This window comes from Geosmithia morbida, assembly GCF_012550715.1.
Source record: "Geosmithia morbida isolate 1262 chromosome Unknown scaffold_16, whole genome shotgun sequence".
Classification (NCBI taxonomy): domain Eukaryota; kingdom Fungi; phylum Ascomycota; class Sordariomycetes; order Hypocreales; family Bionectriaceae; genus Geosmithia; species Geosmithia morbida.
In genome coordinates this window covers 1-26,233 of record NW_023336203.1, presented here as the reverse complement: position 1 = coordinate 26,233, position 26,233 = coordinate 1, and the positions used below count along the sequence as shown (strand labels likewise).

The window sequence follows — 26,233 nt, the reverse complement described above, 5'->3', positions numbered from 1 at the left end:
AAATTTTGATCTCGGTAGCATCCTCTCAGATAATAATGTTCTCCTTGAGCAATTCTAATGCCGCGTTATTATTCCCCAAAGTGAGCAACGATATGACCTGGTTAGTGACACTCAACAGCATAATGTCCTTCATACCATCGGAGTCCCCAGAAGCCATAGAAGCAGCTTGAGAGTAGTACCTCAAGGCAAGGGAGGGAATTCCAAGTAGATGATATAACCGCCCAATATTGTAATGCATCTCCGCCTTGGATGGGCAGTCCCCATCTTTTTGGCTCATTTCAATATACTGTGACATGAAAGAGAGACCCTGGAGTACCAGGTACTGACGGTTGACCGACTGCCTTTTCAGCGCGTAATGCGCATAGGCTAAGCCAAGACTCAGGTTCACCATTGGGTTTTGAGGATCCAAAGCCCTTGCGCGCAGAAAATAACCTTTGTCCGATGTCAGCTGTATATACGCTCGTGGTCGCAAGTGTGATTCTAAGACTTACCGAGTGCATAAGTATAGCTCGTGGAAGTAAAAAGAATGTGGCCGTAGAGCATGAGTAGACATACGTCTAGATCTACATCGGCAGGGTTGACAGTGTTCACTTGGCCTTTGAGTTCCTCTTTGTTTGACAGTTTGGACATCTGGTCCGTGTCAATCGACCTAATCTGCCGCAGAATATACTTCTGGGCTGGCCCAGAGGTGTACCATGTGATAGGGGATTGGCACAGGCTGGAAAGAAGAGCAAACATTCGGTGGGAGTCTGTGGTGGCGCCGTCTTTCATCAAGTACCGAGCAATCGTAATCGACTTTTCTTCATCACTCGTATAAATTGCGCAAACTATTTCCGTTAGTAATAAGAAAAGCACCATGCGACGGAGCGAGACTTACCGCTCCAGGTAACGTGGATGGTGAAGTTGTGTGCTGAGGACTGAAACACCGTGGAGTCCCTTGCCGCCTCACAGACCTGGTAAGCGTCTTCGCGGCGGTGCATGAGGGCAAGACCCACGGCATAGTCAAGAAACAGACTTAGCCATTCATCGAATGAGATGCCTTGGTGACCGCTCAAGCTGGCGACATCGCGCCCTCCCCCTGACTGATCGAGATGTGGGACGAGTGCTATAGACGTTAGCTCGAAGCTACAGGACATCAAACTGTAGATTCACTTACTTCGTGTCAAACGCTCATACATCTGGAACAGTTGACTACCCGCTTGACCTTGATCAACCTGTTGAAGGGGTCCCTTAGACCCGAGAAACTGCAGATACTTGTCCCAGGAGTAGAACTGCTTTAGGGATCGGAAATCGTCTACCAATTCCTGTGAGGACTGCATCCAAACATCCATAAGGTCATCGCGGCCCTCCTGAATCTGCCGTTTGAGATCGTGCACAGTCTCGTACTGGCGAGAGAGCTTTACAGCATGAGCCTGCTCTTCTTGTCTCCTCTGGTCAGGGGCACCCAGTCTCTTTGGACGATACCGTCTGGGTATGACCGGCTTCCTAGGCGCTCTTCTGAGTGCCGGATCAATAGCTTCGTTTTGACGCCTTCGGGTCCGGCGGTGAGATTGTCCCTGACTTCGAGGAGCCAGCGCAGCACTCGCCCCATCCGCTTGGGCACCACGGAGTGCCATGGCTTCGGCCGCTAGAATCAGTGCTTCTTCATCCTCTCTTGCCTTCTCGTACATATTTGCCAGCTCAATCCGAGATTCAATGCTGTCTGGATCGACTTCAATAGCGGAGAGGAAGCATTCTTCGGCGGCAGGTTGTTGGCCACTAACACGATAACATCTTCCAAGTTGCAGGAGGATAGCAGCATCAGGTTCACCAGACACTTCGCGCAGAACCTCCAAATATTTCGCACCAAATGCGGGATGATCCTGCCGGGCGAGCTCAGAGGCGATATCAAACACAAGATAGGGGAAATCCGCAACGAAGTCTCGTGTATGATGGTCAGTCGGGTCGAGCCATTGCAAGTGTCTCTATATGAATCATTTAGCGTGAATACTATTGCTAACAGTTCGAAGGGGAAATTAGTGACCCACAAATGCTTCTTCATCGTTTCCAAGCCCAAGCCTGTATATAGCAAGCCGCGCTCGTTGATCGCGTGGCAACGCATCGCCATATAGTGCTTCGTTTGAACGGCTGGAGTTAAACTCAGGAACCAGGTAACGCCTGTCCACCTCAGCGTCCCATTCTCGATCATCTGCTTGCCACTCATCCCAATATTTCTCCAGTGGCCGTCCAACTAGCCACCTCGCCAAGGATTTGAGCTCGCGAATAGCATCGCTATAGCGGCCGTTCGAAGCAAAGAGCTCAACATATATTCCAACATCGTGCCAGAGATCCACTCGAGGTTGCCATGTTGTATTTGCAACTTCGAAATCGAAATAGCGTTTGTATGCTGAAGTTGCCGAATTCACTGACGCATCCGTATGTTTATTGTCGATACAAGCTTCAGCAAGCTTCCGAACAATTTCCAGATCGTGCGGGCGTCGCTTGAGGATGGTATTATACTCGTTGATGGCTGCCGCCAGATGACCTTGGCGATGGCACACCATGGCTTTTCCCACACGTGCCTCCATATTCCTCGAGTCTGCCCGCAGGGCAGCAGAATAGCAAAGACGTGCCGTATGTAAATTCTCATCGTCTTCATTCTCCATGGTATCTAGGGCAAACGTGGCACATCTGAGCCAACCTCCGACATCTTTCGGACGCAGATGAGCAGCATAAACCATCGCTGACAGCGATTTGTTGACCTCACCCATCTCCTCAAAGATGGAGGCCATAGCGGTCCATGCTTGGTGAGTTTCAGCATTGATCCTGACAACCTCGGAAGCTAGGTCCAAGGCTCGCGGATAGTCACCAGCAAGGAAGGCTTGGTTGACTTTGGACAAGCGAGCTGTGATGTCGCCTCGCGGCTTCGCAGCCTTCCGCGGGCCCCGTGCACGACTTCGACTAGCCCCGCGAACTGCGGACGAGCTCGGTGATGGTATCGTTGGATCACCATTAGATCCACCACGGTGGGTTGCTAAAAATTCACGTACTGACTCGTCGAACTTCGCAATATCGCTCTGGAGCTCTTCGAGATCAGAGTCGGCATCCGAGGCGTCGTCATTATCCCTAGCGTATTGTCCTTTAGCAACCCTCGGCTCAAACCGAAGAAAGAAGTCTCACCTCGATAGTGGCTCTTTCTGATGGGCCTTTAAAGTGGTATTTGGCATGGTGAGTATGATACCGTCGCGATGTTGTAAGGGTTGCTTGCTGGTTAACGCGCCTCACATGCGTAGTGAAAGAGATATATCAAATATTGCAGATAGCCGTCATGGAAGTGCGTCCCCGTATGCGCACGTTTTAGGGCATAACGGGCCGTTTTCAAATTCAAAGGATGAGAACAAAGACTTTCCAGTCACACTGTTGAGGTGTGGGAGGGACAGTAATATGTCTCGAAACTTTAAATGAAGACAGTGTGGTTGATGTCCGGGAGACACGACCGGGACAGTGTCGAAAACTATATCGGGCACTGTACACAGACTGATGAACTTGGGCATCTCCAAGCACGAGAGTTTTAACGTAACAGTCTTTGGTATCGGGAAGAGGGATTCATCCGTTCAACTGTTATTTGGAACTTCGTTACGAAGTGAATTTAAAGGTCCCATCAGCCAAAGGGGATGCCATAGATATGAGCGAAACACCATTGAGCGATCAAGCAGTAGATAGGATGGAATGTAACAGTGATACGGAACTAATACACTACAGGCTTGAAATGAGGACATCCTGGAAAACTAATGAGCTTGATATGCTGCTATATAATTGTTCCAGTGATCCCGTGTTCAGGGGGAACCCGAGGACCAATGACTGACGAAAATAGCATGCTGCCCATGCTGGCTATTTCAAACACTGCCCATCCAACCGACTTAAAGCAAGAACTTCGCTGGTTTTCCATGCCACGATTGTAGCTCGGGTTCACCGCAAGACAACAATGTACAAAGCTTGCCGCTTCTTTATAGACACTAGGCCAGATAAATGCTACGGCAGTGAAAGACCCTGTTTCAAAGATCCTTTAGGAAGTCAACTTTCCTTCGGTTCTCGCCTCTAAAGATTAAGTTAGTATGTTCAATCAGCCAAGAATTGAGTAGGAAAAGTATCAATCATTGGGTACCTTTAACCTGCTCGAACACCTTCAGCATCTTTCTTCGGGCTCCCAGAGCATTGACGCCGCGCTGCTCCAAAGCCTTGTCATCGAGCTCAATAAGGTCGTTCCATTTCATGTCCTTGAGGTTGTCCGTGTACTTGTGCAACCGCAGGCTACGGAGCCAGCTCGGAATGTCTTGCAGCAAGCTTGGGTCAGTCGGATCCTCAGGGGGTTTGGAGCTTCCCCTTCTTCCGCGTGGAGAGCGCCCACGCGCAATATCAGAATGGTCAGAGAGATAGCCCTCATGGCCTCCAAGGCCCAATTGGGCCAGGTTCACTGTCGGAACTCCAGCGTTCATAACCCCAGATGATCCATCATAGGCACTCAGGAATCCGTTATTCTGCGGCGATGTAAAACCACCCATTGTGCCCATGCCGGGTGGCATACCAGGCGAGTTTGGACGAGACCGCTGTCCCCCAAGGTTCAAGTGCTGCTGGACCTGGAGTGCCATGATCTGCTCCTGGTTGAGTACCTGCCCGTGCTCATTGATCATAACAACGTTGGTACCAGGGAGGTTGATTCCTTGAGGGCTGGGTGACAGTGGGGATTGACCATGGCCTTTTCCATGGCCATCGTTCGACCTCGTTCGTCGATACTTTCGGACGTCATCAAGAGCAACACGGTTGTTGACAGTTGACAAAGCGGCCAACTTCATGGCGGTAGCATTCGCAATCATGTCAGCCTGATTCCCTCCGTTGTTTCCAGGTTGCTGCCCGGTGTTGAAGTTGCTGTTCATCGGGGTGTTGACCATAGACGCCCAGTTGCCACCGTTGGGGTTGTAAGGAGACAACATCGGCATGTCCCCCTGATTACCATCCGGAGCTGTAAGCGTGGTGTTTTGGATAGGAGCATTGTTAGACAGCGGAGGACGAGGAGATCTCAATCCAGCAGAAGGCGGCGGTTGGACGAACTGTCCCATGGGTGTCTGAGACCCGAGACCTTTCGAGGTGCCTTGGTCGCCCGCGTTGGATGCCCAATGATTTGCAGAGCCTTGCCCGCCACCCTCTCGAGACTCTGCGGGCCCAGAAATACTGGGGCCAGCTATAGAGTTCCTGTTGGAAGATGGCGGATTTCCAGTCTGCTGAGTAAACTTGGCCTTCTCTGTCGCAATGGCAGCCGCAGCATCTGGAAACATGGCATTTATCGTGAGAGGATCGAGGCCTGAATGGCCTTTCGTAGACCCAATAGCCGAGTTGCGGGAGTACGACGCCCTCGAGGAGTCCACATTGAGCTTGTTCATAGCATCATTGAGACGGTTCGACATGGGATCCTTGTCAAAGTTGGCGGGAGACAAAACACCTGACATTGGGTGATTCTTGCCGATCTGTTGAAGGACCTGGATGAAGAAGCGGATTTGGACTTGCGTAGTCTGCTGAAGCAGAGCATACAGGGCGGCGGTACGCTCCGCTTCGCTAAGAACACGGAACCACTGCTCAATGGCGCTAAGCTCGTCCTTGAAATCCTGGTCCAAGGTTGCAGCAGCCATCTCCTCTAGAGTAGTCTCGTATTGGTCGATGTCGGCAATCCATTGCTGGGCCAGCTTGTCCTGGGGGTCGGATTCAGTGCCGCCCTGTCCTTGGCCTTGCTGGGTTTGGCCGTAGAATTCGGACGAGGGGCGAATGCGGCCGGGGACCGATGGGCTTGTGAGAGAAGCCATGTCGGCAGAGGCACGCAAAGAGTGACCGGAGCTGACAGCTCTCGAAGACGGCGGTCGCAGCGAAGATGCCGTACTAGCTTCGGGGATGCTGTTGCGATTTCCGCCTGGCTGATTTCCAGACATGCTGATCATTATAGGTCTGACAAGACAGACCTTTAATGCAGAAGGGTGCTGGGTGCTAGGTGCTGGGATGTAAAGGTTCAGAATTGGATATGGGGAGGTCGGCTCGGGCTTTGTCGAGCAGCGAAGCAAAGATTATCGCACTTGTTCGGAAGAAAAATCCACCTTCCTGACTCCTGCAGTGACCGGCTGACCTCAAAGGAGTATAGAAGAGATGCAGGATGTAAGGTTAATTCATGGTATTTTGGGAGAAGAGGAGCTATGAGGTTGGTTTATCGTAAGCAGGGTCCCTTGGCCAAGGGGATGGGAACGCGAAGCTGTCTTACCTATAACGCCGTCGATTCACGCGTTCGAAAGAGATGTAGAGAAATGGTGACTGAATCGTCTGCTTCCAGGCAGGCTGAGAAGTTGAATAGGTCCCAACCCAAAGCGTAGAAGATAGAACGGATACGTGGATGCGTGGGTGCGTCTTCCGGCTGCAAGAAGCGTTGGCGTTTGGGCCAGGGCTCAGGTGGCCTTCACAGACCCACATAAAATACCGTCTATCACTCCCTTTCGTCAGCGTTTGAACTTACCTAATCACCTGCAAGGCATTCGTACTCCGCATACCGTACTGATATGTTAAACAGCCATTTTCCGCAATTACCGGGTGCTATATAATTAGCATTGGTAAAGAAGTCACCAAATTTATTATTACAGAATTCGCTGTCCTATATCTCTGGGCTGCCTAGCTTGGTTACTCGTTGAAAGCATAACACAATTGCGTACACACAGTGCTTGTTGAGTTGTGAGTAGCGAAGCATACTTGTACTGACTGGCCTAAACTTGGGCGTGCCTATATGTAGGCGACATGGTGTCTAGGTAACCATTCCAAACCCAAACATGTACGACGCAGTTCGATTCATTGATTAGAACCACGTTTGCAGGGTCTAATCACGAAAAGAGGGAAAACACAGACAGGCCTTGAGACGATGAAGCGGTTCGATCTTGAACTTAGACTCCTGCTCACTCGTGACCGGTGCGTCTGCCGACCACATCGCGAATTTTTGAAGACCAGTATTTGCAAAGCCAACTCAATTGCCGTCTTCCCTTTAGAAAAACTATTGGAGTCGGGACTAGAAGACGGATGCCCTAGCCAGGCAGTCTCACTGGCGAGCTTACTGCAGGGAAGTCTACTACTGGTGGTTGAAATATTCGTGTCAGTATATCAAGATCCGTGCCACGGCAAAGTGGTTTTGCAATGGATACAGACACTGGTGACTAGATACAGTACTCAGGACATCACGAGATTTTGGATGTGCCCGGGAGTAGGTGTCAAGTGCCATCTCGCTGTACCGTTCAAGAGCAGGTAGTCATGGAAATGTGTCAAGAGGTAGTCTGCACGAAGCAAAGTTTTGTTCCTTTGAAGACACCGGAAGGACGGATGATACTGATGGTGACTGATGGTTCTGCTCATTGTTGCGAAAAAGCTCTTTATTTTGTTTTCCCATGTTCATAGCGTGGTCTATTCATTCGATTGTCGGGATAGACTCGAGTTCACAAATCGTCCGCCGCAGAACCCTCCAAACTTTCATGTATTCCCATTCATAACTTCTTATACGGTATCGCGTTTACCCTCCCTAGCCTCCTTCTATTGTTGGGGTTAGTAAACTGTCTCGTAATATGTGCTTCGGAGGAACCGGGGACTTGTGTTCTTGAGGGGCATACCAGGGCCTTCATGTTGCCGTGAAGAGCATGGCGGTGGTTGCGACGGAACTTGGGGTCGACACCCTTGAAGGACGGGTAACGCGAAGTCTTGGGCTTCGTGATACTGGATGAATGAAAGAGAATCAGTGTCTTGTCATCGCAAGGCCGGCATGTCGCGCGAAACATACCCGTTCTTGTGCGCCTTGCGCTGCTGGTTGTGCTGCGAGGAGTTCTTTGACTCTATAGATTGAGATGTCAGTAATTGTCATACGATACTTCGCATATGTGGTACACTCACTCGCCATGGCGTCTGATGGAGATGATTGTGCTTAACAAACGTTGAATCTCTGAGGTTCAGGTAAAGCGTCAAAATTTTTGTGTGTAATTCTCGTCCACAAGCCCTACCCTCACAGTACGGGAATTGTGGGCCTATATGCTGACAAAGCATTTAGCGCTGCTTGGGTACGTACTCTTAGTTACGGAGTGCATACTCGAAATGATGTGAAAACCCATGTAAAATTTGATGAGTGATACTACATGATATCACTACGAGTAATTGGCGCTCTCCATGGCATACTTTGATACTATCAGTACTCTTCGACTCCCCGCAAAAGAATAATTACCAGTGCTACTCGTAGTAGTATTTTATTAGTAGGAATACCCCGTCACTAATATTCGTTGTAGTAGCGGTATTGGTAAGGGAACGGCGCTCCTTCAATAATTTGAGAACAAAAGAACAAATATACCCTCCTAATTATTACTCAAATACCCAGCTTAAAATTCCCTACTGCAGAATCCCGCGAAGTTCTATTATTGGCGAACTTCATATGGTCCATACCAAGGCGCGGTGAATTCGCAGGCAGATCAAGACTCGCTGGATCGACACGTCATCTTGAGGTATATCAATGCAATCCCCCCTCCCCCCCCGACTAGAGGATACACAAGCCTTTCCATTATAAAGCCGAGTTAATACAAACTAGGATTCGCAAACATATTGGGCCCTTTTCTGTTTCAACCCGCCGACTTCAGCGGTGCCGCAGGTGCTGCGGCTGCTGCGCCCTGAACAGCCGCCACAGACGCGCGCTGCGCCGTGCTTCGTACTTGCTGCAGGCGCGTTGACTTGAGATATCGTAGCAGCAGAACAAAGATGAGCTCCACTCTGTATACCAATTAGACAGTGGACGAAGACAACAAGAAAAGGGGTAGGACCGTTATAAATACCTTTCCTTGGCCATCATAAGGATACCTTGGACGAGAAGACCTTTCAGGATTTGAGGTGCGATTCCCTTGAACAGGCCCACGGGGCCTTCATGCTCGATGATGAACTTCATCACTTCGACAAAGCTTTTGAATGGCTTCCCATTCCTGGAAGGAGGGGGCCTTGACTGCAAGCCAACTTTAGCAACGATAAGAGGTTGAGTAACGATCGTTGCCAAGGACTTGGACATGGCACCAAGGGCTTTGGTACGAGTTAGTGTGGTCTTCCATTCGCATAAAATACTACAAACCGAGGGAAGAGAGCAGCTTACCGAATGCCTCCCAGGGCTTCAAATTATTCCTTCCAGCGAAAAATATGGGTTTGAGCCGTTCATAGGCACCATATGTGATCGCTGGGTTCACGACGAGGACCAGACTGGCCTTCAGGCCCCTCCACAATCCCGACACGCCATCAGGGCCTTCTATGACCTCACGGGCAGTTAGTATGAGACCCTGCCGGTCACTCTTTGCAGCCGTTTGCTGACGGGTGGTTACAACAGCAACAGGGATTGTGAAGATCTGGGCGACAGCACCCGCAAGAGCACCGAGGGAAAGCTCCACAGCAGTGGATGGAGGGGCTGCCAACTTAGAGTATTTTGTGTATAGAGTTCGGACGATCGTATACCAATAGAAGTAGGCAAAGTTGGTCGAAGCAACGCCGAGTAGGGAGCCATTTATGCCAGCGTACAGACCGGGGAGGCCTTCTTCGGCGAAAATACGAGAAACTGCATCCCAGGTAGAATTGTAAATAGGGCTATCTGGGTCAGGGGTCGATCTTTCGTCGGATCGGACCTGCACCTGAAGGCGTGTCTTGACGCTGTCAACCCCAAAACCGTCAGTCAATCTGCTTCCTTCAAGGGAGGGGGCGAGGTCGTAGAGACTCACATGTCGAGCGGGTACACGAGAGCGTTGGCAAGCACGGCACCAGAGGCGCCGGCCACAGCGCGCCCCCAGGGAGAAATTTCGGGCTTCGACTGCGCAGTCATTTTGGGAGATGAGGATACGGGCGTTTAGCAATGGCTGGATGCCTCCGTCGTTTAGGGGCAATTGCGTGATCGCAACTACCACCTCTCAGGCCGCTGAAAACAGGCCGGGGAGAGGGCGGTGCGAAGAACAGAAGGGAGATGGAGAAAGCGTCCTATATATTGATAGAAGATTGGGATATTATAGTTTCAAGAGAACCTCGCTGTATAGTGCAGAAGAGGCTTCAGAGGCAGTGTTAAGCTATAATGAGGTATAATAGTCATATTGACATCGATCTATTGATGGCACCGCATGTACTAAAAACAGCGGGCCACGACGGCCTACGAGAACGGACCTCGGCCAGACGTAATTGACTCGGCAAAAAAAAAAAAAAACCCCCCGACCGCCCCACTGGGGAGAACATCTAGCATATGTGCACGGTATTACACCTTAGTTAGACTGAGTTAAAAGCGCGTACCAGCCAAAACCCTGCACAATAGTATTATTATTCCGCACGCCCAAAACGAGTCGCCGACCTCGGTTATTTATAATGTCCTGTTTATAATGCAATCGTCATAACCACGTACGAGTGCTTGAAGACGAGATTGACATCCCATGGAGCGTGCCGGGTGAAAGAGAGACCATGGCCTAAAATGGGACGACGTGAAATGCCCTCATGGCCGTTAGTTCATGTTGATGCTATGCATTTTTCGTAGATCCGTCTACCGATGCACATACAAGTACATGGTCTAGAGGAAAGCACATGCGGAGTCTTGTCGTGAGGCAAAACTGCGCGCAGCTCGGCCGAGGGAGGGGTTTGCTCTTCCTCCTGTGGGCGTGGTCGGGACAGCGGTAGTCCCCTGAACAGCAGCGCTATTACAGTGGGCAGCCACTGTGGAGGATGCTGGAGAGGTGCTTTATATGCTCAAAGGGCCATTGAAATTGTATTCTAACATTACAGATTACATATGAGTACTCACTGAAGGCGCACTCAGGCTATGACATCAACAGCCAGCCATCCAGCATCTGCTGTTGAGTTTTGCCCGCCTCTTTTTTACCCGCGCTCGGGCCTGCCCAGAACTCAACCCCTCGCCCACACATGCTCCTACCCAAATGGACTGCCGTTGATTGTCTGCACTATTTAGGACTCCACGCGCTGTGAGCGAAGAGCATCGTTAGGAGGCTCATCTTTGTTGTTGGCAGAAGGAAATGACTCCATATCATTGTCCCAAGTTGATTCTGATGAGCTGTGGCCCGTCTTTGCCCTACAGTCTTGGCTCTCACACTTTGATCCTAGCATCTGTCACCAGCAGATACGAGACCCATGCCGTACGCCAATATTGACGTGACTCCCCCACCTATCTCTTGGCCCTCTGCCAGTTGGCAATTATTTAGCACTCGCTCGAAAGGGTGAGAGCTAATACGTACCACCTCTTGAGTACCACTGCATTTACATATGCCCGGCTGTGCTCAGCTTTGTGCGTGGCTCATCAATCATTACTCCGTTGCGATCTTTTATAAGGAACGAAGACATACCACAGAAAGAGCGCCGCCATGGTGCAGCATTGGTAAAGTGTGACCATGGAGAGTAAAGCTCAGGTAAGCTGCTCCATGCTTCGTGCCTCATAGTCCCTCGTACACTCAAGTTGACTAGCTTCATAACAGGCAGCTGAGGCCCTATCAGGTCGGTCCAAAGGCCAGCCGGCCCTCGACGCCGCCATACGAGCTGTCGAGCTATATATGGCTGCTGCTGCACAGGCCTCTATCAAGTCAGAAAGAGCACGCCTGCGTCGAAAGTGCCAAGAGCTCATACAGTATGCGGAGCGACTCAAGTCCCAGTTGGCCTCCAATATGTCTCCAGATGAAGTAATTATCAAGGATGCATCACAGCTACATGGCAATGATTTCCCCCCTTGGGAAGGCGATCCCCCTGAAACTGAGTTTCGAGTTTCCTCGGACGGGCGCCTCTTTGAGTAGGTCGAGGCCATGATCGTTTGGAGATCTATGAATTGACCGTTTGTCAGGGATGATACTGTTTTTACTTTTTCGCCGGCCCAGAATGAATCCTTTGGGGGTTGGAAGCGTCCGGTCGATATTTTCTTCCCGAAAAGCACTCGTAGGGGGGATAGGGACGACCTAGATGACCTCTTCTTTTTTGCCCGACCCGAAACCTGCGACCTGGTACAGGATGCGACGACGGATTGCTCAGTTGTAGCAGGGTTGTCTGCTGCCGTAAACATTCTCATCGGCAAGCGCTCGGTACGTCTTGGCTGTTATATTAGGGTATAGAGGAATTGCGGCTAAACTTTTCGTGCTCACAGATCCTCTCATCTATATTCTATCCCTTTGATCATGCCAAGGGGCGCCCGATCCGATCTACCTCTGGAAAATATATCATGCGACTTAATTTCAATGGTTGCCTCCGCAAGGTCGTCGTGGACGATAGGCTTCCAGCCTCCCTGACCGAGAGGACTTTCTTTGTTGTCGACCGCAAGAACAAGAATCTTCTGTGGCCTGCTCTACTGGAGAAAGCCTATCTTAAAATCCGCGGAGGTTATGATTTCCCAGGCAGCAACTCGGGAACGGACCTTTGGGTTCTAACCGGATGGATACCGGAGCAACTTTTCCTACAAAGGTATATTAATGATTCCCTGTTGGCTCCCTATCCTTCTTTTCGTTTACTCTACTAATTTCACTTGCAGGGAAGATTTAGACATAAATGATGTGTGGATCAGGGTAAAGGCCGCCTACGATTCGCACGATGTTGTCATCACCATAGGGTCTGGTTGCATATCCCCCGAAGAGGAAGAAGCAACTGGCCTCATCGGCGAGCATGACTACGCCATACAAGGCTTACGTGAAGAAGGCGAAGCCCGATATCTTCTTGTAAAGAATCCATGGTGCAATGGATCTGTCTGGACCGGTGTTTGGCGATCGCTAGCCGCGGAACCAACTCCCAGGCTTTCGAGCTCCAAGGATGCCCCAAATTTGGAATCTAGTAGCGAGCATCAAACGCCTGGCTCTTGGTGGGTGTCATTGGAGGACGTGGCACAAACTTTTGAGTCTATGTACCTCAATTGGAACCCGGACCTCTTCTCCAATAGGCAACAGCGTCATTTTTCCTGGCATATGCCCCCGTCCCATTTAGCTTCAACCTTGGCTGAAAACCCTCAGTTCTCGATTACTTCCCCAGATGGCGGGCCAGTTTGGGTCCTCGTTAGCCGCCATTTCCAAAATGCCGAGCTAGAAATAGCGAGGAGGAGAACAGACTCAATGGCAGCTGTTGCAAGGCAACTCGGATTCATGAGCATACTTGTCTTTGACTCAAACGGGGAGAGGGTCCAAGTCAGCGGCGAAGAGACTTACCGCGGCCCCTATGTCGACTCGCCACAGACACTTGCGCGCCTGAACACGACTGCCGGAAAAAGATATACCGTTGTTCTGGACCAACACGAATTTCCGCTCAAAAAGTACACCTTCACTTTGGCGGCCTTCTCTCATTCTCAGCTACAGGTCAAGGAGGCCACAGAGCCCATGTCGTTTTTCAAAGAAGAGCTAGGCACATGGAACAGACGGACTGCCGGTGGCAATAGTGCCTGTGCGACCTTCTACACTAATCCCCAGTACTGCCTCTCCGTGCCAGAAGCAACGCCACTGTCGATACTGATATCGACAGATGACAAGGACGTGCATATCCACGTAGACCTGGTCTGGGGCCACGGCAAGCGCGTAACCAGCATCAGGGTGAAAGACCTTATCTCGTCGTCAGGAGAATACCGCCGGGGATGTGCCGTGGCCAAGACGCCCCATATCGATGCCGGGGAATACACAGTCGTCTGCTCGACGTTCGATGCCGGCTGCCTAGCCTCGTTTGGCCTACGCGTGGCATCTAAGGCAGCCATAGAGCTCAAGCCTATTCCCATCGACGCTGCGGGCCGCCTACGCACCCCGCTACCACCACTCGCACTAGACGAGGGCATGGAGGGCATCCAGTGTCCCCTGAATGCAAATTGGCTGACCCGGGCCAGCGCTTCCATCCATAAGCGTCACCGTTCTGTCCAGCAACAGAAACAGCAGCAACACAGCGGCGGTACTGTCTTTGTCCGCCTGTCGGTCGTATACGGCCGGGGGCCCAATCAGGTCACTGTCGCTATCTCCGGTGAAGGTAATTTCCAGGACCCCTGCTCCACAGCTGTGCGCACACCAGAGTTCGACATCGAGCCCGAGAGAGCCCGCGCAGAGGGCATCTGGGTCGTGGTCGAGATCATGGGTCAGCATAGAGGTGTCGATGGGCTCGAGGTTGAGCTGTCCAGTGATTTACCAGCGCAAGTAGGACACTGGGAGGAGTTCTGACCCCTCGTATACATTGTTTCAACACACCACTATAGACATGCATTGAGGAGACGAGCATGAATTAAAGCAATTGCATGAAAGCTATATTTTTTTGTTCACATTGTAATCACATCCCATCTGGAAGACATGTTATTTGGTTTATATGTCATCGTTTTTTGAACGCCATAACAAAAGAAAGGGCTATAAAAAGCTCACAGGTAAACCTCCAGGATATATAACAACTCCTTGGGCCGTCATATTCCAGTTAACATACGTATGACTCATGACTTCAGTAAATAGACGATATCCCAAACCATGGGTTGAAACAATTGCAAGAACATGAATGGGCTTTGCGTGAAAAGAAAAAGAAGAACGGAAACGTCAAGCTATTGTTAGCGAACTGCAAACGAGCCTTCCCATAAACATTCATAAATAAACAGTAGAAATAGAAGGGGAGATAGTAAAGTGAGCGAAGAAAGATGAAAACGCCCGACGAAGTTGCTCAATCACATCGTAATAGAACGGAAATAAACCTTGTTAAAACGTCGTTGGATCCAAACCAAAGGGGAGGTGTCAAATGTGAAGCGTGAAAATGGTATCGGTTGCTCATGAAACTCTGGTCCTTCCTGGAGACGGACAAAAAGTAAAAAGGCTAACAAGAAAAACAGAAAACATTAAAAAGAATAAAGAGAGGCAAGAAGGAGACAAAATGGAACCAGATGACGCTTGTTAAGAGCCACCTCGTCTCCGACGCCCTCTATTTGGACCATCTGCTCTTTGAGCGAGAACCTCGCGAAGGAGCGGGTCATCTTTACTCTTATCATTGTGATGAACGCGAACATGTCTATGATAATTGTCAGATCTGAAGCAAAGAAAAAAGGGGAGAGAAGGGGGCATACCGTTGGAGGTTGTCCGGTCGGGGGTATTTATGATCTCTGTCTGGGCAGAAGGGGCATACGTATCCGGGAGAGTCATGGACGAGGCCATGCCTAATCATCTCGTTCTTGCGCTTGAACCCCTTTCCACCTTCACTACGTGCACACCCGGGTACGGGGCAGTAATGGGGACGCGCCGATGAGTGCACGTTGGCGTGCGAGTTGAGCAGGTACTGCGTCTGGAAAGGTGGAGCCGTGCAGCCCGTTACAGTGCAGTTGTAGCCGCCCTGGCTGGTGATCTCGTCGATACTCATGCAGTCGGTCGTAACCGAGGCAGCAGTCCCAGATGATGAAAGGCTTTTCTCCATAGTGGCGGACTCGCCGCAGGTGCTGCTACCGCTGTAGTCGACGCTAGGTCTGTGGGAAATCGCGACTGGGATGTGGCTGTAAGGACTGGGCGCCATAGTAGCTCGCGGCGAAGGAAGGCTCCGGGAATAGTTGTCTGGCGGAGAGATGGGTGATGAGCATGGGATATGGGGATGCATTTGAGCTCCAGAAGGGGGTGAATACGATGCCAGAGGTGGCCCAGTTGTGTGGTGCGGCAGCGTGGGTTCTTTCTCGGGAAGAGCCAACTTGAAGTCGCCTCCCAGTGTTGAACGTATGGACGGGAGTGAATGCCCGCTGTGGTCAGAGCTTGGCGAAGGTTTAGCAAGCGGCGGTAATGGTGCGGTTGGAGGGCTTAGCATAGATGGACGCGACCTGGAAGAAGCTAAAGAAGGAGATTTATAGCGAGGCGATTCTGGTGGGTCGTGCAGCGAGAGTTTGTCAACTGCGAGAGGCCCCCAAGAAGGATCAGAAGGTGTTTCGGGTACGTTGACGGCCTTAAGGGCGCCGGCAGCTAGATGCTGGAGGCTATCCTTTCTAGGTGGCGCGGTATGTCGTAGCCTGGGCTTTCCGGGTTCATCACGGCCTGTGCCTAGCCGCAGTCCCCTTGTATCAAAATGGCTACTACTTCGGTCGTGTCCCAGATCATATTGGCGGTCGCCACGATGGTTGTAGTCGTCCAAGTCATTTATGGAAGGCAGAATGGGTCTATCGGCAGCCTGGCTGATGTGTGGGCTTTGGTAGTTGCCAAAGAGGGATGTCAGGGCGGCGTCGCCCGTTCTAGGCTCGCTCCTCTTGTATTGGTAATCCACATCGTAATCCGAGTGGAACAAGACCGGAGGAAGGGTCACTTCTGGTGAAGGGCTCCGTGAGGGGCGGTAGATGGGCTTGGAAGGCTTCATCGGTGGGCTAAAGCTGGGACAAAATGTCTCGTCGATGATTGCAGTCTTCAATCCTGGCAGCATACTCGCAGTGACCAAAGATCACTTGTCAATGCTCTCCATGGCTCGTACAAGAGAGCCAAAAGGAAAGAATACCAGCGTACACTGATACCAGCGTACACTGACAAACACGGCGACTGTCGTTGGCTGAAGTCGGAACGTTCCGCGTAACGTAGAACGATGTAAAAATCAACACAAAATGCACACTGGTTGATCAAGGCTCCTTGCGCACTTGGGTTGTGTCCCAGAGAAGTTGTGCGCGCGTGTGCCGTGAGCCTGCTGCTGGCAATGGGGCAGCGTAGTAGTGATGGTTGCCTAGCGTTCTGTGGCGACAGCGTGTGTGACCAGGCGTTTGTGATCAGCACACTCCAAGGGTATGGCAGTGGTATATATGTAAACAATGTTTCTATACCCCCTTTTTCCTGGACCAGGATCTGGTAGGTAGCATTTAGGGTAAAGGGCTGGCTAGTAGTAGAGGGCGCAAGAAGAGCGGCAGAAAGCGGCGTGTCGTTGTTGGCTCACAGCCGGTTCAAAAGGCAGCACGTAGGTACTGATATGCGTTTGCGACAAAAGCCGGGAACGAAGCGTGGTACAGTCTCGGAGCTCAGTAGTCACGGCAATCGTTATAGCAGGAAGTCATGTCATCCAAACAAGACGAAAGATGAAGGGACAACAATGAGATGGAGTGAGGGGAGTCCGTGTTAAACACGTCGACTGTGTATGTACTTTTGTTTGTGTGTGTGTGTGTGTGTGTGTGTGTGCGTGTCTGTCTGTGCAAGAACGGCGTGACTTCTTTAGGGAGCAGGCAAGTAATAGTGTTGATGGCTGAAGGTAAAACAGCTGGTAAAAAAAGCTATAGGTAGCCGAAAAAGTGCGTAAGTGTTGAGAAATGACTAGATGACGAGGACGAGAGGTAGACAGGCTATTAGATGAAGGAGAGAAAGAAGATGGCAGAGATCAAAGTAACAGGAAGCGGCTATGAGGCGGCTGATGAGGCGGCTGGAGTGGTGCGGGACCAAGGACACGAGCGAGGGGAAGAAGCAGCCAGTAGGGCCGTTGATAAGTCGTAAATGCGAATGGGGGACTGGGGACTGGGGACTGGGGACTGGGGAGAGCCGGGACTGATGACTGCTTCTCCATAGAGTACTTGCTACATTGAGCACTAGCACTAACACAAGTACCAATATAGTCGTAGCATCTACTGGTAGTACTTTCCGGATGATCTAGTGAACACGCCATGTACTTGCTAGCAATGATACATACCTACATACGTGATGATATGAGCAGTACCTAGGGCCATAGTACTACGAGTCCATTCTCGTCCACTGTGGGTGGACGGGTAGTAAAAGAGGTACCGAGGGGTGAAAGAGCATGGCAGGTACATGTGCGGCAGAATATCCGCCGAAGGCCTACCACGCGGTGGCGTACTATACAAGGTACTCCGTACATTATGGGAGAAAAAAGGCAAGTTACACATTCGCAAGGGACCAAAAGGCCAAAGGCCTCAATGCTACGACTCTACCGCAGACTCGACTGACTATTACTTGTCTCTCGTACTGCGGAGAGTACATAACAAAAAAGTGGGTATTGCATGGCTGGGGCCGCCTTACCTAAACTGGGTGGTCCGCGGGGGTGGCAGTCGCAGCCACCAGTGGGGACTGGGGAGTCTCCCCTGTCCGATATTCGTACCTTTGACCTTTTTGTCCATGGAGTAGCAGCCGTCACATCCCGACGGGGCCAGAATAAGGCGCACAGAGAATACACGGAGTATGTTTTCATGCTGCTCATTCTCATACGATAGCCCTACTCACAGTCAGAGGTGTCCATGGGCTCCCTCGGAAGTGGGACTGAGGCTATGCTGTCTCTTTCTTTTTATTTGACACCCTTTGCTCTTGCTTCTTCTCCTTTTGACCGTTAGACTGGATGGGAGCTATGACTACTAGTACTACGAGCCCTGCTAGTCCAAATGTATATACGTGGTTCGCCGGCGCATCGTTCCTGCCGTCGGGCCAAAGAGAAAAAAAGTGGTGGACAATGTCGTCACTATATCAAGCCAGAATAACTCCCAACTACACTACTGTACTCATACAGGTAGAAATACATGCACACCGTTTGATCTTCTTGACGGGATCATTAACACTCAATGACAATGGGCAGCGCACGATCATAAAGGTGACCGGTTATTAAATAATAGAAACGAAGTGTGTGTGGATAAATAGGATTAACTTATCACTATACCACAACGTCTACAGGCCACTCCCCTCACCCTCTCCTTTCCACGATCACTGCCAACCGAAGCGGGGTTTGCGCTTAGATGATGGTGCCGCATGGGACCATCTTCCCACCGGTGGTCTCGTGGACGAACGGCAAGACACACGACGCACCATTGGAGACAAAGGGTGGAGGAGGGGCCCATGAGGGGAGGTATGTGTGCCATTCCGAGTACCCATTCGTCTCTCTTCCTCTAAGACTCTAACAGAGTCATGACTTCTCTGACACCACCACCCCAGCGACCCCCGAAAAAAAAGACCCAGTCTTTGGGGCTCTTCCTCCCGCACTTGGCACCCACACTTCGCCAATCAACCCTTGCAAAAATGGCTCCACTCTGGAAGAAAAAGGACTCTCTCATTTTCTCATTTTAGAGGCCCGAGGAGGGAGGCCTCGTTGATAGGACAAGAGGGAATCCCTGATGGTGGGAAGCGGCGCATTCAGCGGCACCGCGAAAAGGAGCGGTCACCATTTTGCCATTTTTTTTCTCAGTTACTTAGTTTTGCGGTCCTGCATTGCTGGCCGAAAGGTGGAGATGGGCTCTGGAGAACATGGGGCAATTCCCCACCGGAAACAGGGATGGACAAGAGAGAAAGGGAACGAGAAGTCTGGAGGGGATGGGGCGCGGGGCTATCATGTTCTCGTAGCAGCTGCGAGTCAGACGGACAGGCCGCCGCAGCCAGGTCTGCTAATTTACGAATATTACTCCGTATATACTCCACGCGCCGACATTGCGGATTGAGGTGAGGGCTGATTATGGTTATTACGACACGAAACTATAAGTATTGTGCACCAGTATGTACGACGTAACCGTGTACTCGTATGCGTATATTTACTCGTACCGAAGATCCAATGCGTGGGGAAGGAAGAAACAGAGTAGCGGCTCTTTTTTTTGGTACGAGTACGACGTAGGGAGGATAGGCACAGACACACACACTCACTCACTCAGAAAGACAGTGAGGATCAGAGGAGGCCTCCTCCATGCCACCACCAGGTCACCAAATTTTCCTATGGTGCTCAAGGCATCAAGTGGGCCAAGCCACAACCGGCGACACCAGCAGCAAAGAACTGGAGAAAATAAACACCGAGTAGCACCATAATCCACGATGCCAGCCGAACAAAAACAACTCTCTCTTCCACTTCCAACCAATAATCCCGGTCCCAGTCCCAAATCCAGGCCACCTCATCGAATTCACGGCGTGCTCGTAGGCTATAGCCAGGGGGGGGAGTCGTTACGTATTCCGTACGTCGTAAATCTGGAGGAAAGGGCGGTCCGTACTATTCCCAGAGAGGTAGAGAACCAACACCACACACACACACGTACGCCTGCTCCCCCCTCCCTCTCCACACCACTCCGACCCCGATCTGTGAGAGAGTGGAAGAAGAAGGGAGACCGCTAACGAAAAGTGTGGATTTACATCAGAGAATAAAGGAAGGAAAGGAAGGAAGACAGAAAAAGAATACCCGCCCTATCGGGGGAACCCTGGCCGAGAGAGAGAGAGAAACGAGGGGAGGGGCCTGAGCCTCAAGCGCGCCCGCTTTACCTACACGATCCACTCCCACTACTCGTACTCCACGTTAGGTCTCCGTGTCCCGGTCTATTCCTTGTCTAACCTACCTACCCACACGACCATAAAGTCCCTCGGCTTCGACCCCAATGATACGGTTTGTGAGTTCTCATGTGCGCGTACCATTGTATTTTTTTTCTCTACACCTACTAACCAGTACGGTGGTAATGCTACGGATATTTTTCGTACGGCCATGTTCCGTATGGGGTGGGCCAACTAAAAATGCTTTAGCGTTGCTTACGAGTACCGGTAAACTATATTGGAGTACATACGACTGCTCCGTACAAATACAATCATTATTACGTTGTATTACAGATACAGAAAATATTGTTTTTCCTCTCCTTATTTCCTTGTTTCTAATTCATGGGATTCACCCTCCTCCTCCTTCCCTTTGAGCTTTCCCCCGCTTGCTGACGGACATGAATGGCAATTTATTACCTCCAATATGGCCGAGGTTGAGACGGGTAATGTATGTCTGTTACCTATCGTTTAGGTCGGCGTAAAGAGGACTCGGTACGTACGACGCAATATGTAGCTGTATTCATACTTTATTTGATCAAATTGAAGTATTAGATGGTTGCAACTTTTTTAGTACTATGCCGCATTAATAACGTGGTTGTATGATGTATATACCAGTGTTTCCGCACAAGAGTAAATATCAGCACAAACGGAATAATATCCGATCAAGGGAAATGGCCCGGGAAAAGTAGGCATACAAGTTGAAAGGAAGAGATGAGGGGCACTGCAATAGTAGTAGTATGAGTAGTCTATATGTCGGTAATTTCCCGTCAACCACAGGGATGAGGCAGGAAACTCACCCCAGACACACGTCAAAAGAAAAATACTCCATCGATCCCTATGTACCCTGTCGCAAAACGATAACTGTAATAATAAACTGTTGTTTGCGGGGTGGGTTGAGGCAATAAAATGATGGACAGACAGCCCAGCCTATGACATTCCTAGTACTCTCTGCCTACTACGCCATACGAGTAGTAGCGGACCAGCGACTGTCCAGTCAATGCGATCCAGTCAATGCGCTCCAGCTTCCAACTTGCCGCCCCAAAGTAGAGCACACGACACGACAAGCTTGACAAGGCCCACTAGCCCTCGGGAGCCTCCAAGCCGGCCCCCTCCTCCCCTCCTCCATATGGTTTCAAGCCCACACAACGCACGCACACAAATCCCTTGCGCTTCAACGCTTTGTTTTTCCTCCTTGCTATTCCTGGTACGCACACACAGATTCACAACCTTGCTGATCAATATTCGACTTACACCTCACTCCAAATATATTCCTCCCGTCTGTCCTCAGCCCTAAAAGCACACGATCAATATAGCATAGCCGAAGCTGCTGCTACCATGAAGGTTGTGGTTTTCCATGAGCCCTACAAGGTCTCCGTTCAGGACCGTCCTACTCCCACCTGTAAATCTTCTTCTTTTCCCCGTAATACCCTGAGATGCTTCTAAAGATGAGAGGAGAAGAATAAGATAAGGAAAGAAAGTATACTGAAATATTGTAGTGAAGGATGACAGGGACATCATCGTAAAGGTTAACACAACAGCTCTGTGTGGCTCGTAAGTTATGATACTAGCTGCCGTGTGTGCTGTAGAATGTCCACTCTGACACAAAAGACTCTGCACAACAGTGAGCTGCACATGTACCGCGGTCTCGAAGCTGTCGGTGGTGCAGAGCCTATCATGGGCCATGAGTTTACTGGTCACGTCGTACAAGTTGGCTCCGCCGTCAAGACGGTTGCCGTCGGAGACCAGGTTGTGTCTCCGTTCACGACATCATGGTACGTTCCCTTAAATGCCCCCTTTACCTTTCCTTATTCACATGTGTATTTATTGAGTAGACTATGATATAGCTAACGCCCATCCCAGTGGTGAGTGCTTCTTTTGTAAAAACGGCGGTACGGCGCGCTGCGTCGAGAGTCAGCTCTTTGGCTCCCCTGCCCTCGATGGTGGTCAGGCCGAGTACGTCCGAGTCCCCAACGCCGACGGCACCGTCATAAAAGCTCCCGATGGTATTCCCGAGAAATACCTCATCCTCATGGCCGACATCTTCCCGACGGGTTACTACGGCGTCAACAGCGCCATCTCGATGAGCCCTGCTAGTGTCGACGTTACGCAGTCCACCATAGCCATCATCGGGTGCGGGCCCGTAGGTCTGTGTGCGGTCGCTGCCGCTCTGACCTTCGAGCCCAAGTACCTGTTTGCTATTGACAGCGTCAACAGCCGCCTCGATCAGGCCAGGGAGCTAGGTGCCGAGCCGCTTAACTTCCAGGCCGACCCCCAGAGCATGATTGCCCGCATCAAGGAGGCGACTGAGGGTCGTGGTGCCGACATGGCTGTCGAGGTGGTTGGCCTGTCTTCTGCGCTGAGGACGGCCTTTGACCTCATCCGGCCGTTTGGTGTCATCAGCAGCATTGGCGTCCACAATGCAGAGGTACGTCTCTGGGACATGATCCAGCAACACGTTGGCTGAGCATATGGACTGACGGGTGACAGATGCCTTGGACCGCTACCGAAGGATACAAGTGAGCGGCGATCCAGATTCTCGTGTGTCGTATGTCGTGTGTGTGAAAAGCTAACCATGTATACAGCAAAAACCTCCGACTCCAGATGGGCCGTTGCCCTGTCCGAAGCATCTTTGCCGAATCCTTAGAAGTATTCAAGAGATGTCACGACAAGTTTGAGTAAGTGCCGCCCCTTCTGCTGTCGGGACATGACCAGCAGGCAGTGCTGACATGTGTTCCCTAGCTTCATGTTTGACAAAATCATGCCCCTCTCCCAGGCCGAGGAGGCCTACGACATCTTTAACAAGCGCCTTGTCCAAAAGGTCGTTTTTATTCCGTAAAGTTGGAAAGGGAAGAAAATATCGAAACGGTTGGTGTATGACGACCACAGCAGAGCACCTCAGTTTTGGCGGGGTTTCACCATGCCCTCATGCATGAGATAGTAGACAATAGTAGAGTCGTTATGAACCGTTGCCAAGACGATGCGCTTGCTCCGGGGCCCCGCCTCGTCAATCGAGTCGAAAACCTCCGCAAATCTCCCCACTGTCCACTTCTCAGAGAGCCGGACAGCCAAGACCCATTCGTGCTCCGGGTCCTGGAAGAGGCGCTCTCCCGTTTTGTGCTCGTGATTCAGGGCGGCAACCTGGTCGTCCGGGTGTGTGTAGAGGCGTCGGGGCGGCAGGCCTCGTATCAATGGACGATTGCCCAGCGTGTCGCGGATCTCGAGGTCTGTCCAGTCGTGTTGGTCCTCCAGGTTACGTACAACTGTCAAGATGACATTGGCCACGGTGTCTCGCGTCGAGTCCATTGCGAATTTTCCAGACCTCCGCAGAGTGTTGTATTGTCTGGCCCTAGTTCTACCAGTAATCGGTAGACCTGGACGCTTAAAGGGTGGTGAGAGGCAATGTGAAGCGTGTGATACTGACCTCAGAATGCAGATGTTGAAAACGAAATTTGTGGCCTTGGGGTTTGAACTTTTCACTCTGCAGGTACCCATGTACATCTATCTACTTGCCCCGCCAGTCGGCAAGGTGAGGTGCAAGGTGCAGCCTCACCTGGGCAGAGCCGCCTGTTGAATAATATGTCGTGCAACTGATCCGACTCCTGTCATTTTTCTGTACATTGTATGCTATCTTGCTCAAATATACAATATACTATTAATAGAGAACAATGTTAACAAAGACAACTCCCGCCACATCCACTCGTATGATTTTTCTTTAAAAAAGGCAGCACAGTGACTGAGTGAGCTGCCACTCCAGGGTATTTGCATTTGCGCTATACCACTAAAAGACCCCCGGTACCACAGCACCTCTGACCCCCCCCCCCCCCCGATAAGATGTTGGGCATGCATGCGTGGTCCAGTTGTTGCATCATTGCATGTGCCACATGACCAAAGCGGCGGTCCTCTGATCCTGACAAAGAAGCCACGGCCTTTTTTCTCTTACCAACAACAACACTCACCATCTGTTTCTTCTTAGCATCACCGAACAACAACAATAACAACAAAGTGCGCTCTCACCTGGGACACAGGTGTCGCCTGAACGGGGCCTCCGTATCGTTGGCCCAACTAGCTGCAATACATCATCACAGCAGTCCATCCCCTCCCGATCAAACAACAAACACACCGATCCAAGAAAGAACAAACAAACAATAACTACTAGCCATCATGGGGCTTTCATACAACACGTACCTCACTAGTAGCAGGATATATGGATGCAAGGCATGCAAGACCCATCTCGCCAATCACGAGGACATAATAAGCCGGGTGAGTTGTACCCTGTTTATCTCTCTTCTCTGTACCATCCGCTGCCACTGTGGAGGTAACAAGCAGAAATCATCAGCTGATTTGTGCATGAAACAAACAGAACTTCCGTGGGCAGCATGGTAAGGCCTACCTCTTCCACACAGTCGTCAACATCGAGACGGGCGAGGCCAACGAACGCAACATGACGACGGGTCGGCATATTGTTCGTGACATTGCTTGTCGGCAGTGTAAGGAGACGGTTGGCTGGAAGTACGATAAGGCGTTCGAGTCGTCGGAGAGGTACAAGGAGGGCAAGTTTATACTCGAGGCTGAGATCCTGTGTAATGTCACTTGAGGCTCCGTTGCCTTCCGCTGGGAGGGCCATACTTGCCCGACAGATTGTTTTGTTTTGTGTGTTTTGTTGGTATCGGGGGCATTGCATTGTGATTATTATCACGTTGGGATGAATTGGGCGTTGTTTTGGTTGGGTTGATGGCGGTTTTTTTTTTTTTTGAATAATAGCGTCGCTTAGGAGATATTGTTACTGCCGTTCATCTTCAGTGGATCTGAGGATGTTTCTAATACAGTGATGTCGGGGCCTTTTCCTCGTCTAAGGATCAAAACAACGAACCAAAAACATCCCGAACGTCTCGTTTTCTTTTAAAAGACCTGGCCTCCCCCCGCAGGTCTTATACATGTCTCCGAGTCCACTCCTCCCTAAAACAACACAATCTAGCGCCTTTTTATACTTTTATGACAGTTAAGGGGTATGTTAGAGACATGAAAGAAACAATAGTAATTAATGAAGTCTTATAGTTAAGAGATAGGAAAGAAATAATTAAGGGATAAAACCCCTTCTACTATATAACTATAATAAGTTTATTAAGTCTAGACTTTCCTCTACTAATGTCATACTTTTTGTGTTCTTCTAGGGTGACCCAAAAAGTAGAGATGTCCTTAATTTCTAGATTCGATAAGGACGGTGCCAGATCTTATAGACAAAGGGTGTAATCTAACATATATGACTTCTCTCGAGAAGCGTTCTGTCATAGAAAATGTACACATAGCTTAGATAAGCGGGACTCAACTATAAAACAGTCGAGTCCATCACTCTAAAGATAATAAATTAAGAACTTAATACCACACAACACCTTACCTACCTTTCAATATATATAAGCGTGTTAGTAGTGTGTTCTCACACACGCTACTAAGCGTAATAATATCTAAACGGTTAAATCCCTAATGAAAACGGTTAATCCCCTAATATACAAACACATTCTCGAGAGAGGTCTTGCATATGTCGGATCACGCTCTCTAGCTACGAGATCCGACACCGCTCTTGTCGAATCTAACAACTAAGGACATCTTTGCTTTTTCAGGTCACCCCTTAAAGGCCGGAAAAAGTATGACACGTTCGTTATTCTTTAGGGAATTAACTATTAGTAGGCTAAAGTGCGTAGAGGCGTATATAATAATACACTACTAATACGCTTATATATATTAAAGGTAGGTAAGGTATTATATAGTATAAAATTATTATTATCTTACAATTATAGCGATAGACTCGATAGTTTTATAGTCGAGTACCGCTTACCTAATCTAGGAGTAGTTTATCTGACATTGACAAACACATACTGTTACGGCCCGTTATGCGACCTTCACGTGTACCCTATAATTTCCTTACTTATCACCGCATTCCCCACTTACATATAATAAAAGCGATCACCTTAATTACCTAGCGATCG

The 26,233-nt window shown here is 50.2% G+C and overlaps 9 protein-coding genes across 9 annotated transcripts; 3 read left to right on the top strand and 6 right to left on the bottom strand.

Annotated features, from left to right (window-relative positions):
* Positions 1-25: 25 nt before the first annotated feature.
* Positions 26-3,206, bottom strand: GMORB2_3048 (uncharacterized protein; the record flags this gene model as incomplete). The annotated part of the gene is made up of 6 exons (XM_035465024.1): positions 26-432; positions 492-827; positions 878-1,105; positions 1,157-1,964; positions 2,028-3,105; positions 3,160-3,206. The coding sequence occupies 6 exons, from the start codon at positions 3,204-3,206 to the stop codon at positions 26-28; spliced, it is 2,904 nt and encodes a 967-aa protein (XP_035318899.1).
* A 927-nt stretch (positions 3,207-4,133) lies between these two features.
* Positions 4,134-5,957, bottom strand: GMORB2_3047 (SAM domain (Sterile alpha motif); the record flags this gene model as incomplete). The annotated part of the gene is made up of 1 exon (XM_035465023.1): positions 4,134-5,957. The coding sequence occupies one exon, from the start codon at positions 5,955-5,957 to the stop codon at positions 4,134-4,136; it is 1,824 nt and encodes a 607-aa protein (XP_035318898.1).
* A 1,591-nt stretch (positions 5,958-7,548) lies between these two features.
* Positions 7,549-7,945, bottom strand: GMORB2_3046 (large subunit ribosomal protein L29e; the record flags this gene model as incomplete). Its single annotated transcript, XM_035465022.1, has 4 exons — positions 7,549-7,584; positions 7,662-7,764; positions 7,829-7,880; positions 7,939-7,945. The coding sequence occupies 4 exons, from the start codon at positions 7,943-7,945 to the stop codon at positions 7,549-7,551; spliced, it is 198 nt and encodes a 65-aa protein (XP_035318897.1).
* A 706-nt stretch (positions 7,946-8,651) lies between these two features.
* GMORB2_3045 (Mitochondrial carrier protein) lies at positions 8,652-9,883 on the bottom strand (the record flags this gene model as incomplete). The annotated part of the gene is made up of 4 exons (XM_035465021.1): positions 8,652-8,799; positions 8,862-9,099; positions 9,170-9,714; positions 9,783-9,883. 4 exons carry the CDS (start codon positions 9,881-9,883, stop codon positions 8,652-8,654), a joined length of 1,032 nt encoding a protein of 343 aa, XP_035318896.1.
* A 1,558-nt stretch (positions 9,884-11,441) lies between these two features.
* Positions 11,442-14,213, top strand: GMORB2_3044 (Calpain large subunit, domain III; the record flags this gene model as incomplete). The annotated part of the gene is made up of 5 exons (XM_035465020.1): positions 11,442-11,459; positions 11,526-11,833; positions 11,885-12,119; positions 12,182-12,495; positions 12,563-14,213. The coding sequence occupies 5 exons, from the start codon at positions 11,442-11,444 to the stop codon at positions 14,211-14,213; spliced, it is 2,526 nt and encodes an 841-aa protein (XP_035318895.1).
* A 708-nt stretch (positions 14,214-14,921) lies between these two features.
* Positions 14,922-16,353, bottom strand: GMORB2_3043 (ZnF C2H2; the record flags this gene model as incomplete). The annotated part of the gene is made up of 2 exons (XM_035465019.1): positions 14,922-15,036; positions 15,092-16,353. 2 exons carry the CDS (start codon positions 16,351-16,353, stop codon positions 14,922-14,924), a joined length of 1,377 nt encoding a protein of 458 aa, XP_035318894.1.
* A 5,231-nt stretch (positions 16,354-21,584) lies between these two features.
* GMORB2_3042 (Zn-dependent alcohol dehydrogenase) lies at positions 21,585-23,085 on the top strand (the record flags this gene model as incomplete). The annotated part of the gene is made up of 7 exons (XM_035465018.1): positions 21,585-21,648; positions 21,746-21,800; positions 21,872-22,021; positions 22,110-22,674; positions 22,737-22,765; positions 22,832-22,924; positions 22,989-23,085. The coding sequence occupies 7 exons, from the start codon at positions 21,585-21,587 to the stop codon at positions 23,083-23,085; spliced, it is 1,053 nt and encodes a 350-aa protein (XP_035318893.1).
* Positions 23,086-23,144: 59 nt separating this feature from the next.
* On the bottom strand, positions 23,145-23,552 carry GMORB2_3041 (uncharacterized protein; the record flags this gene model as incomplete). The annotated part of the gene is made up of 1 exon (XM_035465017.1): positions 23,145-23,552. The coding sequence occupies one exon, from the start codon at positions 23,550-23,552 to the stop codon at positions 23,145-23,147; it is 408 nt and encodes a 135-aa protein (XP_035318892.1).
* Positions 23,553-24,410: 858 nt separating this feature from the next.
* GMORB2_3040 (to yippee zinc-binding protein) lies at positions 24,411-24,843 on the top strand (the record flags this gene model as incomplete). Its single annotated transcript, XM_035465016.1, has 2 exons — positions 24,411-24,509; positions 24,610-24,843. 2 exons carry the CDS (start codon positions 24,411-24,413, stop codon positions 24,841-24,843), a joined length of 333 nt encoding a protein of 110 aa, XP_035318891.1.
* Between the last annotated feature and the right edge of the window lie 1,390 nt (positions 24,844-26,233).